This window comes from Malus sylvestris, chromosome 6 (genome assembly GCF_916048215.2).
Source record: "Malus sylvestris chromosome 6, drMalSylv7.2, whole genome shotgun sequence".
NCBI classification, from domain to species: domain Eukaryota; kingdom Viridiplantae; phylum Streptophyta; class Magnoliopsida; order Rosales; family Rosaceae; genus Malus; species Malus sylvestris.
This window is the reverse complement of record NC_062265.1, coordinates 1,492,084-1,512,325: the sequence shown is the minus strand read 5'-3', so window position 1 is coordinate 1,512,325 and position 20,242 is coordinate 1,492,084. Positions and strand designations below refer to the sequence as shown.

Genomic DNA, 20,242 nt, shown 5'->3' with positions numbered 1-20,242 from the left:
TGCGCCATCACAGTCTCAAATTAATCAATGGACCTGGACATATTACTCCAGTACTAACCAAAGATGCAACGTTACGAGTCATATGATCATCATAATTATAAGGAATTTGTGATAAGCACGTAATTAAAGTATGGATAAGCTTGGACTGATGTCAATATGCCATTGCCACCAACATATCATGTGAGCCAGAATTTGCTACACGTTGTCATCTCAAAATCCATGACATGAAAAAACAAGACTAAATGATGTTGTATCAAAGATTAATAGTTAGTAATGCACCTCTAGGCGTGGGCGGATGTATATTGGATCAAGGTGGTGTCAAGACTACATTGAGTCTAAAAAATATATATGTGAAGGTTTTTTGAGTATTTTTTGAGTATATTTTGAGTATTTTTTTAATGTTTGGTACAGGTCTTTTTTGTGATCAACAAGTGTTTGAGGTAATGCATGCAAGCATATCTCAACAGGTTGTGTCAGCACTCGACAGGTTCTCTCGATATCACTCATCAGATTGATTCAGCATATGTCGATATCTATTGACATAGACCCAACATAGTGTTGCTGACGACAACAGCGGAATCCCAAGCATTGCAAAAGCATGTAGGAGGGATTTGCAAAACCCTACTTAGGGGTATCATCTACAAAGCACTCACACATGCTTTTGTATTGCTTGTAAAGGGTTCCTCGAATTCCCTTTATATGATATTTTTGTGATTCATTTCTTCATAACTTGACATCGATTCTTTAGGTCTTGTAAATCCTCGTCCAAACATACCCTAAATTTAAGAAAAGGGCATATTAATTAATATGGGATACAACTGACTTTTAAATAAATATATTTGGGTTAATTTTATATTTTTCTCGGAACTTTTTTACTTTAATCCTTCAAAGAATCAAAGGTATTGAACTTTTGAAAGTGTGTTTAATGAGGACAAAAGCCACATTAAATTTCCGTATTGCATAGTAGACACTGGGGTTTAAAGTGGCACGAAAATATCAGCCTTATTGACTTTCCCCGACCTCTTTCAACTTTTGTCTATGGTGTCATTGTTATGTATAATGTACCACTGTTTATATGTGAGGTGGAGATCGAACGATGTGAAGTTATATTTGTACGTAAAAGTTTTGTACAATAGTATATCATGTGTGGACGTAGTTTGAAAATGTTTTTAAAATGACTTAAAAGTGTTTTCATGAGAATGCTTTTGAAACTAATTTTTAGTAAAAATACAAATGAGTTCTGGAAAAAAAACTCTAAGTGCTTCATGTAAGAAGCAAATTACTGGTGCTTCTTCCAAAATACATTTTAAATGTTTTTAGAACCCATAAACGATTTCATTTATTTTAAAAGTATTTCTAAAAGAATTCTAACCCTACCACCTTTCTGTCTTTGGTGGTGTAATTTTGCTTTAGCCTTGGGCCTTTTGGATGCTCTATTGGGGACTAGGCTTTATTTCGGCCTGCCCTACCTTTGCTGGCTTCCTTGTTAGCCCTTTCTTCTTGGGTTCCTTTCATGCTATACTTTTTGACACACAGTGATTTTGTACCACAACCGAGCACAGACCCTCAGGTGCATGCATCGAACATAAAATCTCAGGTACAATCGAACATAGAACCTCGATTACAGTTGCAAATGGCCATATTCGTTCGAGCTGTATTGTATGTATGTATACAATACTGCTAGATGAATGAAGCTAAATCAAGAAGGGAAGGAGTTGCCTTCCAGTAGTGACCATTTACAACTGCACTTTTAGGCGAATAAGAAGTGAAATACAGTAGAAATGTTTGGACGACAGTTCACAAGACAATTCCATTCCATTAATTTGGAGTAAACGCATCGCCGCCCATCTTTCTTTTCATACTAATATACAGCGGGAGGAATTACAAACATTACATTCATTACATCCAACTTTGAACTATATACCTACTACACTTTTCATTTTCTAATCAGAAACTGCACCAGCTTCATTCGACACACGAGTTGGACGACACCACACAATGAAGATTATGTTGTTACATCTTTCTTTGGTCCGGTCCCCAGTTATATCAAACCTAAGGACATATTTATGAGATTTTTTAACCCTCTGCTGTTGCTTTTACCCCTGAAACCATCATGTTCACTGTTTCATTTCACCTTGGAAGATCTGAGCCATCAGCAGTTGAAAAGTCCATCCCGGTGTTCTAACAATCCGCCCATGGAATACTGAATCCTTAACACGATACTAGATCTTCAGCACTCTCACCTGAAAAACACAATTGCAAAATCGTTGTATGATTTACGCTGATATTGTCCTGATGAAATTTATACACGTCTTCATTACAAGCTAACATAAAGGTTAAAAACCAGATATACGGATTTACCCCCCAAAAAAAACCAAACATGATCAGGGAAAAGCTATAGCTAGGAACAGCACTATCATGTAGTGCGTCCAATCATCTATATAATTAATTATTCAACAAGCAGATTATGGTAAATCAAGCCTAAAGGCAAAAGACTACAACAACAACAACAACAAAGCCTTTTCCCACTAAGTGGGGTCGGCTATATGAATCCTAGAACGCCATTGCGCTCGGTTTTGTGTCATGTCCTCTGTTAGATCCAAGTACTCTAAGTCTTTTCTTAGAGTCTCTTCCAAAGTTTTCCTAGGTCTTCCTCTACCCCTTTGGCCCTGAACCTCTGTCCCGTAGTCACATCTTCGAACCGGAGCGTCAGTCGGCCTTCTTTGCACATGTCCAAATCATCGGAGCCGATTCTCTCATCTTTCCTACAATTTCGGCTACTCCTACTTTACCTCGGATATCCTCATTCCCAATCTTATCCTTTCTCGTGTGCCCACACATCCCACAAAGCATCCTCATCTCCGCTACACCCATTTTGTGTACGTGTTGATGCTTCACCGCCCAACATTCTGTGCCATACAACATCGCTGGCCTTATTGCCGTCCTATAAAATTTTCCCTTGAGCTTCAGTGGCCTACGACGGTCACACAACACGCCGGATGCACTCTTACACTTCATCCATCCAGCTCGTATTCTATGGTTGAGATCTCCATCTAATTCTCCGTTCTCTTGCAAGATAGATCCTAGGTAGCGAAAACGGTCGCTTTTTGTGATCTTCGCTAGATTGCTCCGGTCATTAGTGTGGATAAGTATATAAATGGATAGAGATAGGAAAGCAAACACAAGATGTACGTGGTTCACCCAGATTGGCTACGTCCACGGAATAGAAGAGTTCTCATTAATTGTGAAGGGTTTACACAAGTACATAGGTTCAAGCTCTCCTTTAGTGAGTACAAGTGAATGATTTAGTACAAATGACATTAGGAAATATTGTGGGAGAATGATCTCGTAATCACGAAACTTCTAAGTATCGGAGTGTGGTGTCGTCTTGACTTGCCTTATCTGTCTCATAGGTAGATGTGGCATCTTCTCTGGAAGTACTCTTCCTCCATCCAGGGGTGGTATCTTTAACTGGTGGAGATGCACAAGGTAATGTATCAATTTCACTTGAAGCTTACTTGTAGTCTCAGGCTTGGTCAAGCGCGATACAAACCATGTAGTAGGAGTCCCCCAAGTCGCCGAGCTAGGGAGTCTGCTGAAAGAGGTGACAGACAAGGTAAGCAATCAGAGCTCCGACTGATTGTTCACCTTCTCCCCATCTTGCAGCAGCATGAAGGATAAAGAGAAGAAAAATGAGAAGAAATGATATGAGATACTTTTGCTTTTGAAGAAGTAACTTTCCACAGGCTTATTCTTGAATTGAGCTGGAGGGTTTTCTGGTTTCCTCCAGAGTATAAGGCCGACTGAAGAATTTGAGGGTCAAAACAAGTCCATCAAATCTAGAGTACGTTCCACCCTGCTGATATGGGATACTTTTGCTTTTGACAGAGTAATGGATGTATCGGCACGTGTGCTGTTACGCTTGTCTCCACATGCTTCCTTGTATCCTTCGCACTTGCCCTATCTGTTCCTCAAGCAGATGCGGAATCTTCCCTGGAAACATAAGATGTTGAAGATGAGTACTCGAGAGCAATGCCAGGTAAGTAATCAGGTAAGGGGTTCCAGGCAGTCAGTTCCTGGCTGGAAGCTTGATTCCAAGTGCTGACTGATTGCTCTCTTTCTCCTTGTCTTGCAGGTAAAAACAAGGCCAAAGGAAAAGACAGGGAAAAAGCATGATATGGGATACTCTTGCTTTTAACCCTGATGATATGAGATATTCTTGCTCTAGTATAGCTTGTTTGCAGGGGTATTATCGGGGGGAAAGAAAGCTGAATATTTCGAAAGGCTTCGTTGGGAGTGCCCTCTCAGATATGATGAAGGGTTGAGCATTTTTGCAGGTCTGCCTGTCCGTTGGGGATGGAGGTCGACATATATAGGAGTTTCCCTAACAACAAGTAGTAATGCTATTCCTTTACCCTGCTTGGTCATAGCACGGTAGTGGGAGCTGCCAGTTTCACATGTTTTAACTCTGTCAGAGCACTTTGAAAAAGTGGTCTGTGGTATCTGGCTCTCGAGATTCGGAGAACGATGCCTCTTCGATTTTTGAGAAAGCAATCATGCTGGGGGTCTGGCTCTCGAGATTCGGAGAGCAGTGTCTCTTCGATTTTTGAGGAAGTAATCATGTTGGGAGTCTGGCTCTCGAGATTCGGAGGGCGGTGCCTCTTCGATTTTGGAGCAAGCAATCCTGTTGGGAGTGTTGTCTCGAATGTGAGTAAAGGTTGGGCATGTTTGCTAGTCTACCTTGCCACGAAGCACAAAGGTTGACACAGGGACTTTCCAATTATCCAGCAATGGTACTGTTCCTTTACCCTCTCTTCGCTTTTGAGAAAGTAGTCATGTTGAGAGTCTGGCTCTCGAGATTCGGAGGACGGTGCCTCTTCGATTTTGGAGCAAGCAATCTTGTTGGGAGTGTTTTCTCGAAAGTGAGTAAAGGTTGGGCATGTTTGCTAGTCTACCTTGCCACGAAGCACAGAGGTTGACACACAGGGACTTTCCAATTATCCAGCAGTGGTACTGTTCCTTTACCCTTGTGGGTAATAATATGGTAGCTAGACCTTCAAAATTTATGTGTCTAAACTTTGTTAGTGTTGTTTCTTTGCTATTCTTTTACCTTTCTTGGTCAGAGCGATGTAGTGGGAGCTGCAAGCTTCACGTGCTCAACTTTGGCAGAGAACTTTGGCAAAGTTATCTGTGGTACCCATGAGCTATTGTTGCGTGTGGGAAGTGGGTGATTGAACAGTAAGATTCATGTGCTTTCTACTTCACCAGAAGTCTTCGACAGAATGCCCATAATTTCTGCAAAGCTGAGTGTGCGTGTGACAGGTGCTGACAAGGCTAGAAAAGTAGGTGCCTCTTCGATTTCTGAGATCGGCCCTCGTGGTCTCTGAGCAGCCCAGCTTTTGAGAAAGCGAGCGCCTCTTCGATTGATTCGGAGAACGATGCCTCATCGATTTTTGAGAAAGCAATCATGCTGGGGGTCTGGCTCTCGAAGATTCGGGGAGCAGTGTCTCTTCGATTTTTGAGAAAGTAATCACGTTGGGAGTCTGGCTCTCGAGATTCGGAGGGCGGTGCCTCTTCGATTTTGGAGCCAGCAATCTTGTTGGGAGTGTTTTCTCGAATGTGAGTAAAGGTTGGGCATGTTTGCTAGTCTACCTTGCCACGAAGCACAGAGGTTGACACACAGGGACTTTCCAATTATCCAGCAATGGTACTGTTCCTTTACCCTCTCTTCGATTTTTAAGAAAGTAGTCATGTTGGGAGTCTGGCTCTCGAGATTCGGAGGACGGTGCCTCTTCGATTTTGGAGCAAGCAATCTTATTGGGAGTGTTTTCTCGAATGTGAGTAAAGGTTGGGCATGTTTGCTAGTCTACCTTGCCACGAAGCACAGAGGTTGACACACAGGGACTTTCCAATTATCCAGCAGTGGTACTGTTCCTTTACCCTTGTGGGTAATAATATGGTAGCTAGACCTTCAAAATTTATGGGTCTAAACTTTGTTAGTGCTGTTTCTTTGCTATTCTTTTACCCTTCTTGGTCAGAGCGATGTAGTGGGAGCTGCAAGCTTCACGTGCTCAACTTTGGCAGAGAACTTTGGCAAAGTTATCTGTGGTACCCATGAGCTATTGTTGCGTGTGGGAAGTGGGTGATTGAACAGTAAGATTCATGTGTTTTCTACTTCCTCAGAAGTCTTCGACAGAATGCTCATAATTTCCGCATAGCTGAGTGTGCGTGTGACGGGTGCTGACAAGGCTGGAAAAGTATGTGCCTCTTCGATTTTTGAGATCGGCCCTCGTGGTCTCTGGGGAGCCCAGCTTTTGAGAAAGCGAGCGCCTCTTCGATTTCTGAGATCGGCCTTCGTGGTCTTTGAGCAGCCCAACTTTTGAGAGAGCAAACGCCTCTTCGATTTCTGAGATCAACCCTCGTGATCTCTAAGCAGCCCAGCTTTTGAGAAAGCAGGCGCCTCTTCGATTTCTGAAGCTCCGTCGAGTGCAGATTTTTATAGAGGCTGGCATTAAGTTCCAAAGCACACTTGAATCTCCACCAGTAGAAGCTTCATTCTTGCACTTCTAAGATCTTGATTTGTCCGACCTCTTCTCTCTTCAACACCTTTGAAAATGTCTGGCCCCTCCGACGGTCGTTTTGACTTGAACCTTGTTGAAGAGGCAGCCCCGCCTTCTCCAGACAACATATGGCGCCCATCCTTCGTCTCCCCTACTGGTCCTCTTACCGTTGGGGATTCCGTGATGAAGAATGATATGACAGCTGCGGTGGTGGCCAGGAACCTTCTCACTCCCAAAGATAACAGACTACTTTCCAAACGGTCTGATGAGTTAGCTGTTAAGGATTCGCTGGCTCTCAGTGTTCAGTGTGCAGGTTCTGTGTCTAATATGGCCCAACGCCTATTTGCTCGAACTCGCCAAGTTGAATCATTGGCGGCTGAAGTGATGAGTCTCAAACAGGAGATTAGAGGGCTCAAGCATGAGAATAAACAGTTGCACCGGCTCGCACATGACTATGCTACAAACATGAAGAGGAAGCTTGACCAGATGAAGGAAACTGATGGTCAGGTTTTACTTGATCATCAGAGATTTGTGGGTTTGTTCCAAAGGCATTTATTGCCTTCGTCTTCTGGGGCTATACCGCGTAATGAAGCTCCGAATGATCAACCTCTGATGCCTCCTCCTTCTAGGGTTCTGTCCAGTACTGAGGCTCCAAATGATCCTCCTCCGGTGCCTTCTCTTTCTGGGGCTCTACCGACTGCTGAGACTTCTCCTAAGCAACCTTTGTGAAGGCTCCGTCTTGTGTGTTTATTTTGACTCATGTATATGTACATATTTGTAGCTGATCGGGGATATCAATAAATAAGCTTTCCTTCATTTCAACGTATTGTGTTAAATACACCAAAGCCTTCTTCGCTAAGTTCTTTGAATTTCTTTTGTTGAAGCTTGTATGTTGAAGCTTTCTGAGTGGAGCATGTAGGTTGGGGTAGTGTTCCCTTAATTTCCCGAGTGAGGAAAACTTCTCGGTTGGAGACTTGGAAAATCCAAGTCACTGAGTGGGATCGGTTATATGAATCTTAGAACGCCATTGTGCTCGATCCTGTGTCATGTCCTTCGTTAGATCCAAGTACTCTAAGTCTTTTCTTAGAGTCTCTTCCAAAGTTTTCCTAGGTCTTCCTCTACCCCTTCGGCCCTGAACCTCTGTCCCATAGTCGCATCTTCTAATCGGAGCGTCAGTAGGCTTTCTTTGCACATGTCCAAACCACCGTAACCGATTTTCTCTCATCTTTCCTTCAATTTCGGCTACTCCTACTTTACCCCGGATATCCTCATTCCTAATCTTATCCTTTCTCGTGTGCCCACACATCCAACGAAGCATCCTCATCTCCGCTACACCCATTTTGTGTACGTGTTGATGTTTCACCGCCCAACATTCTGTGCCATACAGCATCGCCGGCCTTATTGCCGTCCTATAAAATTTTCCCTTGAGCTTCAATGGCATACGGCGGTCACACAACACGCCGGATGCACTCTTCCACTTCATCCATCCAGCTTGTATTCTATGGTTGAGATCTCCATCTAATTCTCCGTTCTTTTGCAAGATAGATCCTAGGTAACGAAAACGGTCACTCTTTGGTATTTCTTGATCTCCGATCCTCACCCCTAACTCGTTTTGGCCTCCATTTGCACTGAACTTGCACTCCATATATTCTGTCTTTGATCGGCTTAGGCGAAGACCTTTAGATTCCAACACTTCTCTCCAAAGGTTAAGCTTTGCATTTACCCCTTCCTGAGTTTCATCTATCAACACTATATCGTCTGCGAAAAGCATACACCAAGGAATATCATCTTGAATATGTCCTGTTAACTCATCCATTACCAACGCAAAAAGGTAAGGACTTAAGGATGAGCCTTGATGTAATCCTACAGTTATGGGAAAGCTTTCGGTTTGTCCTTCATGAGTTCTTACGGCAGTCTTTGCTCCTTCATACATATCCTTTATAGCTTGGATATATGCTACTCGTACTCCTTTCTTCTCTAAAATCCTCCAAAGAATGTCTCTTGGGACCCTATCATACGCTTTTTCCAAATCTATAAAGACCATGTGTAAATCCTTTTTCCCATCTCTATATCTTTCCATCAATCTTCGTAAGAGATAGATTGCCTCCATGGTTGAGCGCCCTGGCATGAACCCGAATTGGTTGTCCGAAACCCGTGTCTCTTGCCTCAATCTATGCTCAATGACTCTCTCCCAGAGCTTCATTGTATGACTCATTAGCTTAATACCCCTATAGTTCATGCAATTTTGTACGTCGCCCTTATTCTTGTAGATAGGCACAATCACATCGTTTCTATATCTTTGGCAGTCACAGAAAATTATAAAATAACGTTTGTAGGTCACAAAGTTGTCAGTTTGAATCATTATGGATCAAAGAAAAATGCTTCTTAGAACTTAGAAGTGTCCACACTAGAATATGGGCAATTTTCAGTGCAGTTTAATTGGCAAGAAACAATCAAAAAACCATCACATGGTATTCCTGTAGCCCATTCATATTCATGTTGTCTGCAGAGTTAAGTACGGATAACTACCCAACCTTTTGGGGTGATTTCAAATTAATCTCAACCTTTTAAATCTTTCCGAATAACTACCTAACGTTTTGAAAATTAGATATATGTTGGATCACTGGCATTAAGTGATGACTTTACCAACATCAAGTGATGACATTACTAGCATTAAATGATGAGTGGACATATACTAAAGTTGATTTTCACTAATCGCCGTCTTTATAGCTCTAATTCCTCAAATCAACCCTTTTAACAAAGTTAAACCGTAAATTTGCTTGGAAAAAATGCGTCGATTTGGAGATTCAAAGCTCCATAGATGACTTGAGAGTTAGAACACACTTTAATATATGTCCATGTCATCACTTAACACTAGTGAATCTAACAAAAGAACATTTTTCAAAACGTTAGGTAGTTATTTGGAATGTTTTAAAAAGTTAGGACCAATTTAGAATCACCCCTAAAGCTTGGGTAGTTATCTTGACATTATTATTTTATGGCTGCAAGAAAGTATGAAAGGCATTTTCTAGAGTGAAGGAAGAAAATAATGAATGATGCTAATATAGGGCTTAAACATCAAGGTCCAAAAAATCTTATCAAAAAATACCCATCAAATTTATCAAGAAACACCACCAAATTGAATTTTTCTGACCAAATTGAATTGCTGTGTGAGAATAGTAAATACTTACCATGCATGCACTTAATGAAAAAACCCAACTCAGGAAAGCAAATTGTGCCTTGAACTAGAGGAGACGGCTGCTGGTATACGAAAAATGAAAAGTGGTGACGATCAGGATCATTTCTTGGCTTGACCATCTCAACTATTCTCATGCACCCTTCTCTATCATAACATGAAAGCGCATTTTCACCAGCTACAGTCAATCCTCGATCCCAGGCTAAATTTAAAACCTGTAGAAACAAATGAGAATCTAGCATCACACGAATTGATTACAGACAAACATATCCACATAATTAAACATTGTATTGAAAAACTGCTACTATAAAACTTAATATGTGCCTTTCAATTTTTCAAACACCAGGAAACTCTAGTCTCTAGGGGTAATACTGACACTGTAACAGTTAGAAAGCCCAATGAGAACGGATATCGGCCTTTACCTGCCAACTCAAACCTTCCGGATCAGCCAGTGCTTCATTATCCTGACTAGAAATCTGTGGACCTGAGCAAACAAACTTCACCGTCGCTAAATGTTTCTTCAGAACTTCAAAAATGGGAGAGTACCCATCCTGGTTTGTTGGGTTATAGTACCCAGAAGTTAGCTCAGCTGCATGGCTAGTAGTCTTATACCACCAAAAAACTGCAGGAACCTGCCCATTGACATCTTTTAATTATTTTTCATTATGGAACAAGTTCACCATAGAGCACTTTAAGAAAAACATCACAACCACGCACGCCTTGGTTCAGTTCTAGGTACACATGATTATAAGTAATAACGATGTTAATGAACATCAGACAATTTAAATATAACAAATCACTATACTACTTCTAGGTTAGAAGCTGGGATATCTCGATGTAACTAATCTTTAAGGCCATTTCTAGGTGGGACGCTAGGACTAGACTTAACATAACAAATCTGTAAACCATTTATAAGACTAAAGGCATGATTTAACAATCCTAATCATGCATAAGCTGCATTTTATACCTAACATCATGTACACAGATAGGAACCATACAGTTTTTTGAGGAATCATGAACCAAATGTTCAAAGCCTTCAATGTATGGGTGTTTGCGATGAAACTGAAATTGAAGGATTACCCTTATCCAACAGTTAAAAATAAAAACCCAACTTTCCTCAACATTACAAAATATGGTTTAAGTAAAATTTCAGCCTTTCAGGTTCTATCATTTATATGTCACTCTTCATTTCTTTGGTTCCAGTGTCCTATGCTGGTCATAAGCACATATAAAGAAGGAAGACGAATTCATTGTCCCATGAATACATAACAAAATTATGGATTTTCTTTGGAACATCAATGGCATCACAGAAGGATTACTTACTCTCTTTTTTTTTAAAACGATAGATTTTGTTAGATTAGATGTTAGATTAGCCATCGACGGGGTTTAAACCCACGATGTCATGCAAGGGCTCAACACCTTTCCACTACTGTGGTAAAGGGCCACTTGCAGAAGGATTATTTACTTCATTTCACTGGATGTTATTTTTAATACAGAAACAAAATGAAACAAAGTTTCTTGTAGTGATCAATATGTTATCCAACTTATTTTCTTCTCTCTCGTAAGTTGATTGTTAGATTTGAAAGTTAAAATTTTACGACAGATTTTTACATTCTATCAGAGGTCGCACTTGGTGCGATGGCAAGTGCCTTCGCCCATGAGCGGTAGGTCTCGGGTTCGAGACTTGGGAGCAGCCTCTCCATAAATGGGGGTAAGGTTAGCCGACATTCACCTCTCCCAGACCCTGCGTAAAGCGGGAGCCTTGTGCACTGGGTACGACCTTTTTATTTTTACATTCTATCAACCCTTCCTTTCCTCTTATAAGTCATAACACAAAGTTGGGGTCACAATGGAGTGAAGAAGTCCTTTATAACCAATCCACACCGCCGTATTAAACACTAAAACAAAGGAACCACAATGGTCCTGCCTATTTTTCCTTTCGATCTAAATGCACTGTTAGTATAATATTGCTAATCAGAGGAGCAAAACCAGAAGAAAAAAAGAAATTTAGAAAGACGAGAAGTGAAGAGAACATAACACCATCTAGCACAGACAGTAAAGGGTGGGGCATAGACCAGATACATACCTTGACAATTAATTTGGTTTCATCAAAGGCAAGGCTTGCAAGAGACAGTACACTATCCGCGTGATCAATTAGTGACTGTGCATACCAATGAAGGAAAAAGCGTCCATAATAACTATCATAATCACCACGTTCACAGAAAAAGCCAGTTTCATGTGGCCGAGAATTGTATTCCCCAGCATTCTCAGGTCCCCTGGCCCAGAATGAGTGCCCACGCAATTTAGCAGCTTTCTGCAGACTCTGTTGTAAATATCTATCATAACACTGCAAAGAAGTGATCAAATGTTATTCAACACAATTGCAATGTGAGTCTACAATTTGAAGGAGCATGAAGGACCAATCTTTTTCAAGAACGCCACAAACTGTCTAAAAACATCGCCGCTACAATATATGCAAAGAGGGAAATAGTTTGAGAAAAGAGAGAGTAGTTTCAAATGATTATTTCTTTATCTCATCTATTTTAACCTGAAGAATATGGGGACAGAAAGACTCTAAATGGATATACAATTAGCTCCTCCAGAAAAGAGACAAATGGATGGCATGATTCAGATTTAACGGATACCTGAAACTCACCGATACCAGGATACCTCCACCCCATCCTTTCTGAAAATGAAGGATACTTGAGCTCCCCAGATGCTCCAAGTCCAATTTCCACAGCAGAAATGAGACCCTCAGTAAACAAGTCGTCAAACTCAGTACGAAAACTTCTCATAAAATCAAAATAGACCTGCATAAAGAAACCAATTGAACAACACAGACAAAAGGTAAATAAGTTTCAACTTAAAACAAGGCCAGACAGAACAGGGATATAAAAAAATTAAAAAAATAAAAATAAAATAAAGTATATATAACAATTCACCATAAAAGAAGAAATGGTACAGAGGCACATAGTGGAGGACCGATTATATGATGAAGTAAATCAAAACAAAATGTGGATGGAATAGTTTAATGTTCCAAGCTAAAAGGCAGCTCAACATTCTGTAGATATTTTCATACCTCGACACCAGTTCTTCCTTGTAAAACTCTTTCTTTATCAATCCCAAGAGATAGACATTCAGTGTTCCTCCTTCCTTCTCGATCTGTAAAGAATATGTCTGGGTTTTTCTTACCAATTTCTAAGATCCATTGTGGAAGAGGGATGAGGGCGTCACCAGACTCACTTCTTCCATACTCATGAAATGCCATCACAACCTTCAAAAGAATGATTTCAGAAACTACTTGTCAACAGAATGTCAGATGCTCCAATATAGCATATGAAGTGTTAAAATAAAAAATTCTTAAGGTTACAAGATTAGAAAGTAACAATAATGCATCTTAACAAAATACATTCTCCCTTGTTTGACACCACAGTAGATTACGTAGGAAGACATAAAACTAAATGGTACAAGCAGCGATGCATTTTCAACCACTCAATGTGTTCAAGAAAACTTGAGACAGCAATAAATAAGTTCATAAGGAAAGGCACTGAAAATAAAAAATATTTTCGTAGGTCTAGCCTTAGCTTCATTAAGCTTAATTTCAATCTTTTTTATTCACAAAATTGTGCTTTCCTACACTTACTAACTTGAAATGTCTTGAACTCATAATCTAGCATATAGTATAGTTCTACATATGTCCTTAGAGCATCTCCAATGGAGGTAGGCAAACCCATTTTAATGAGCCACGTAGGCAAAACCTAGCTCCAATGGTATAGGCTATAAGAATGGGTAACATAAGTCAGGGAGAGGTACCTGCAATTTGAGCTTAAACTCCCGGACGATGTTAAAAAGAGCTCTGTAACCAGACCAGACATATTTCTGGGGGCTCCAGCCTTCGACAATCCCCCACCAACAATCCACAACAACACCATCTATATTCAGAGATTGCACATGAGCTAGCTCCTGTCTCAATCCTTCAGGATCAACCAACTGACAGTAACTGTTGATGAACCCAGTCTGCAAAACAAGCCCCAAGAATTGTATCACTTAAAAAACCAAATTTTACCAAAATATGAAAATACAGGGAACATGGGTTTCTCTTAGAATCAGACAATAAGCAACGAAAACAAAATGCAGAGCGAAAAAAAGACTGAAAATTTGGCTCACGGCAAGGGCAGCATAGAGAGGAACATAAGCCAAGGCAGTGGTGGGAATGCCATGGTCCCCGGAACTGATGGAATTGGAAAGGTGATGCATGAGCTGATCACCAGCCTCCATTTCCAAGCATTCAACGGAGTTGTTGGTGGCGGCAGTGACCGTGGCGGTGGCTGTGGCTGTGGCTGTGGTGTCTCTCTCTCCAATTACTACAGAATCAAGGGATGCCGGTGACAAGCTCTCATCAATTCTCGCCATTGATGATGGGTTCGTTGCTTTTACTCCTGATGAAACTGGGCTCTCCACCGACCTCATACCCATGGGGTTCTGGTACGCCGCTGCCTGTCACCATTTTCGACAAACTTTGAGTCCCTTAAATTGACCCTAATTCCTAATTCCGAAAATCAAAAAATGAATTACTTAGAAATGGGATGTACGGACCATTTGGGAGGGAGGAGGAGAGTGGCGGTAAGTGGTGCCGTCGGGCTCGACGACCCAGCCGGCCTCACGTGCGAGGGCTGCGAGCACATCGTTCATGTCCGCACGCGCAGGCAGCGGAAAGTTGCCGTATTGGCGGAGGCCGGCGAGCATCCGGCTAGTGATGGATCGACGGAGGCGTTCTCGAAGCTTGGTGCGCTCCTTCTCCTTCTCCCTCTCCCTCTTGCCCTTGTTAGTGGTGGGGGTGGAGGAGGGACTGGTGGGACCCGCTGAGCCAGCCGCAGTGGCGGCGAAGCCACGGGGACGGCGGGCCTGGGGCTGGGGCTGAGGGTGGGATTGTTGGGGTTGGATAGGGTGGGACGAATGGTGGGGGTGAGGGAGGTAATCGGAGCTGTGGTCGCTTTGTGGGTCCAGATCGTGGCGGAGACTGTCGTCGTCGTTCATGTTTTTCGAATTGAAGGCCGGAAAAGGGCATATAATTTGAATGTGCACCTCTCAACGCCAAAAGTTATGTCCGCTGCTCGGTCGCTGATACAGCTTCTTCGTTATGTGCTTTTTTCAGAATTTGACACTCTTTTCAGTTGAAGTGCTTCCATGTGTTTGTGCTACTTGAACTGCTTCTAACTTATTTTTCTAAAATTATTTTATATTTTTACTAAGAATTGACTTCAAAAATCACTTAAAGTATTTTTGTAAGGATCATTAAATTTGTGTTTATTGCATGAAGCACTTTAATTACTTTTGAACTCCAAAATATTTACTTTAAAAATGCTTTCAGTCATTTAAAAATGTTTTTCAAACGAGCCTTTAATAATGTGACCTTTTTTTTTTTTGAAAGAATAGGTGAATTTCACTTTCGAAATATGGTTGCTGAAATAATTAGCGTTTTTGCGATAGGATAATACTTGCATTCCTCTTTGGGGATGAGCTCATTCCACATTGAGAATAGCATACCTTAATCGTAAATATTTTGTAATCAAAATCATTCAATTTTTTGATCTTCATTTGAAGATCACTCCTATAGAAAATCATTTGTAATCATAGATCATTCCACATTGAGAATAACATACTTGCATTCCTCTTTTGTCATCAGAGATCATTAGTCATACAAATATATAAAACAAATTGACGGTGTAGGTACCAAGTAACATATTCATGATAAACCATCAATTTATTTGATGCTTTTGGATGTTAAATGATCTCTAATTTTACTAATTTTTTGTAAGGGTGATCCCCAAATGAAAGTTGATAAATTGAAAGGTTCCGATCTTTTATTTTATTTGGTCAAGATACCTTATTCGCAAATAAAAAGACATGTGCATCTCTCACACAGGGGGATGCTATATTTTTAAGGTGAGAACCTAACGCTTTTCGAACGTCATTTTCTTGTAATCAAACATAAAACTTCGCATTTATAGGTTAACATATATATACTAGATTGTCTCACATCTCCTTTTTTGTATTGTCTTCACCCATCTCCCTTCTTCCTTTCCTAACATAACCATTTCAACTGAACAAAGAAAAAAATCATGGTCGAAAAATTCAATGTCCTTCACACTTCACCCTTCTCTAGCCTAAACCTAATATGCCTTCGCTCTTCTCTTTCTTCATTTTGAAATGTCAAAATGTCCAACACCCTAATTTCAACTAAAGACAACACAACCAAATTGTACCCCAACCCCGGTATATGAAGTGAATTTGAGTGAAATTTTTATGGGTTGTGTTGCTAAAGGTTTTGGGTCACTAACGTTGCATTGAGCATGTGTAAACAACATCGTCACAATATTACACGTCCAAGTATCGTTTATGTGAATGCAAATTGAGGTCTTAGTAACGTTTATGTGGATGCAAATTGATGTCTTTGAGACCATGATTTTTTAGTTTCCTGACATGTGGTGCACAAGACAACCCGAATGGCCATTGTATTATGGAGTGACTAATGTGATACGAATTAGGTATTCCGGATTGGGCTATCGGAGCAAGGCACTTTGATAGGCTCCAAATTGGTAAGGGAGATTTGTCTCTTCAAGGAAGATTTGCTTGTCATCCAAGAATGGGAAACCTATTCAAACCTTGATTAGGTATACATCCTCGGATATCTTGGGAATCCCTGTTATGATAAGATTAGCATGCGTCTCATGCAATCATTATTCTAGGAGGAAAATTATAACAACCCGTCCCGAAATAATTTTACAGATTTTGGAACTGAGGGCAATTTGGTAATTTCACCTAGGTTGGAAGATATTTTTTAAATGGTTGCTTTATGGGCCTTATTTTGTGTGCCTTGTGGGACCCACTTGGGGATTTTGGTCCCCTTATCCCTTTCTACCCGTGACCCCTCCCCCTTTTTCTGATTTTATAACACTCTATCTCATAACTCCTTCACCGCCCTCTCATTCTCTCTCCAAAAACCGGTATTCCCCGAGGGCACTACAAGCAACAACAACGACAACACTCCCACCACCACCCAAACCAAAAGCACCACAAGCGTCATCTCGTCCTCGCGAGCCTAGAACATCCAAACTCACCTCGAACTTCCTTCCGGATTGTCGAGATTGAAACCAAGTCGAGCCGTGACTTTTCAGGCCATTTTTTGACCAAACCACGGTGAGTTAGCCATCTAGAAAGGTACCATTCTCTTCGTCTCGTTGAGAAGTATGATTTTTATTTTTGAATCACTTGATTTAGTTGAGTATTGAATAAGTTATGAACGTTTAAAGTTTACCCAATTTCTGGCAAGCACCGCCACTTTCGAGGCATTTTATGGCTAATCTACAGCGAGTTAGCCGTAGTGCAAGGTACCATACGCTTCATCTCATTGAGTACTACAACTTTGGTTTTTGAATCACTCGTTTTGGTTAAGTATCGATGAAGTTATGAGCATTTGAATTTGTACCCAGAAACCGGCCAAACCTTGGCTTGAAACTAAGTCAACCCGGTCCGATTACCCTGAAACCCATATCCAAGATCCAATCTTGTAGCCAGCCCAACCCAAACCCTTTGGGCCAGGCTACCAAGCCCAAGTTTATAATTATGACCCAATTACCCAGCCCAATTGCCCAAGCCCAAACCCACTAAGCCTAAACTTAAACCCATGACCTAGACCAGACCTGTTGACTTTGACATTACCGTTGACTTTGACCGTTGATCGTTGACTTTGACTTTGGGTTGACTTTTTCGAGTTTCGATTAAGACCCTCCCAAACTAATTTCGGTGTCCAGATTCCAAATTTGTACTCCGTTTTTCAAAATTCAATCGTTTGAATAGAGTTTTATTAATCGGTACACTTTATGTGCTTAGGTACGTTTGTTAGTGGTGTTTTCATCCTTCCTATTTCGCATGGCTCTTCGATGACGAAGTATTTGTGAGTGGACCCCTTCTAAAGTGCATATTTTACTATTAGAAATGCATACATGAAAAACATGATTTTATGTCTACGTTTTATGAAACGTTTATGAGTAAATTGGTTTCATGCATTTATGAATTATCATGCTTTATCGACTTTACGTTCCTTGTGGTATATATGATGAATGACTATATACATACTTGTAAACGTGGTTTTACGATATGACGTTTTAGCTACTAAACTCCGATTAAGATAGATTTATATATATTAGAAATATTATGTTAATGTTTTTAAGTACTTACTTAGTGGTTATTTATATGATCTGCCTATGGGTGATTGATATTGCCTACATCTATGGGCGAATGATACATTTATATTGGGTTCGGTCGGGAGATGTAGTGCCTTCGGGTGAATGAAGATATTTGTTTATATATATATATATATATATATACCATGTACTACTACTACCAAGCACAATATATGCGATATATGTTTTATGAAAGGTTTTATGGCATGCTAGGGTTTTCGGAAAAATTTATTACTTATTATGCTATACAAGTTTTATAAACCTGGAAGTTAGTACGTTAAAGATTAACTGTTTTAGTATTACTTATATATCAACTTGGTCCAATCATGTTTTATTTTGCGCCCCCTCAGGACTTAGATTCAAGGCATACAATCATAGTGTCAAGGCACTCCTGCATCGGCATATTCGAGTCCTCTCGGTGTAGGACCCATCTCTTTGTTCATTCAATTTTATATTATTCATTTTTAGTGTCCCATATTAGTTGTATGCTCTGAATACGTTTCTCGATTGCATATTCATTATAATTAAATTTACAAGTTTTATTTATGTCGGTTAATTGTTTCTAGTTCTCATGCATCCTAATATGGCTTCGTCACCTTCGGGTGACGGCCACCACGTGCCTACCCTGGTGTTTGGTGAATATCAGGGTTGGGCGTGTCAAAAATAAATCTCTCCTTATGTTCCCTCTAGGATTCCTTCAATTATTCATAGATTACTATCCTTACAAGGACTATTCTCTTATTAGTGTAAGTATAAATACACCTTTTAGGGTTATCACCAAAGGTACGAGATACATACGCTCTCAAGTCTACTATTTGAATTCTAGACACTTATATTGACTTGATCATTAGAGTCTTTGAGTGGACCTTTTATTGATGAGTAATGCTAGGGACACTCAGTTTAGAGACTAAAAGACATGGAAGTTGATGATTGGTTTATTACTTAAGCGTTGATAGACGTTCTTATTTCTATTGGTGACACATCATTTAGTTTGCAATTTCAATCTCCAAATTTAGTCTTTCTACCATTACTATTTCTTGATTGATCGATTAGTTGTAGATTGTGAGTGTTAATAATTTACAAGTTTTGAGAATTGAGTTCCAAATCATAATTCCTAATAAGTGAAATCTAAAGAATTTAAAGTGTTTAATTTGGTAGCAAGTGACCCTTTACTATAGTGATGGAAATGAGTTGAACCTTTGTATGACGGTGTGAGTTCTAATCCTATCAGTGATTAATCTAACATCTAATCTAACAAAATCTATTGTTTGTCAAAAAAAAAAAAGTGTTTAATTTGGTTCAATTAATCGAGAATAGCGAGAGAAAAATTGTGTATTGAATATTTACATGGTCTCTTCCCATTTGCTATTATTTAGTTTTGTACGCCTATTGGCCAGATGTGTTTATCTTGTGGTTTATAAGGCCTTTTTTTGGTAGACTACAAAATTGAGTATGATACTAATAATACATGTATTAAATTTTTATAGAGCCAAAAAATCTGAGTGTTATCATAATGATTCTTATTTTTGAGTTAAGTATAACTCATGAATGTGATACACATACAATGACTACAAAAAAAAAAAAAAAAAAAAAAGATGGCAAAGCGTCATAGAATACTAAAAATTCATCACATAATGGTTATTTGTGACGAATTTCATTGTCACAAGGCTCGTCACCTAAGGCCATCTCCAACCGATGGCTGGCCAGATGGCTCGTTTTAGCCCTCTAGCCCTCTAAGATTCTCCAAGATATTAATATTTTAATGAACAGTACATGGCCATATTTGCCGCCGTCTCCAACTGAGGGCCAGAGGGCCAGAGGGCTCGTTTTAGCCCTGTAAAAAAAAACCGTCTCCAACCGAGGGCCAAAGGGCCATAGGGCCAAACATAATTTATTATTTAAAAACTACAACTTAGTTTTATTTAAAAATCATGTTGGTTAGTGTTGTATAATTTTTATGTCGGTTAATGTTATTTAATGTTGTTTCATATTGTTTAATGTTGTTTCATGTTACTTAATTTAATTTAATGTTGTATAATGGCTTAGGAAGTTATAGGAAAAAAATAGAATTTAAAAAAAATATGAAACAAATTTTGTGAAATAGAAGTTATAGGAAAAAATGGAATTTAAAAAAAAATATGAAACAAATTTTGTAAAATAGAAGTTATATGAAAAAAATATGAACCAAATTTTGTAAAATATAAGTTATAGGAAAAAAATAGAATTAAAAAAAAATTGAA

At 39.8% G+C, this 20,242-nt stretch overlaps 1 protein-coding gene across 1 annotated transcript; it reads right to left on the bottom strand.

The window, feature by feature from the left end:
- Nucleotides 1-1,796: 1,796 nt before the first annotated feature.
- LOC126625669 (beta-amylase 8) lies at nucleotides 1,797-14,946 on the bottom strand. The gene is made up of 9 exons (XM_050294700.1): nucleotides 14,353-14,946; nucleotides 13,924-14,253; nucleotides 13,570-13,773; nucleotides 12,836-13,030; nucleotides 12,402-12,566; nucleotides 11,843-12,103; nucleotides 10,179-10,388; nucleotides 9,752-9,971; nucleotides 1,797-2,243 (listed from the first exon to the last, which is right to left on the bottom strand). Exons 1-9 carry the CDS (start codon nucleotides 14,791-14,793, stop codon nucleotides 2,212-2,214), a joined length of 2,058 nt encoding a protein of 685 aa, XP_050150657.1. The 5' UTR covers nucleotides 14,794-14,946; the 3' UTR covers nucleotides 1,797-2,211.
- Nucleotides 14,947-20,242: the final 5,296 nt, after the last annotated feature.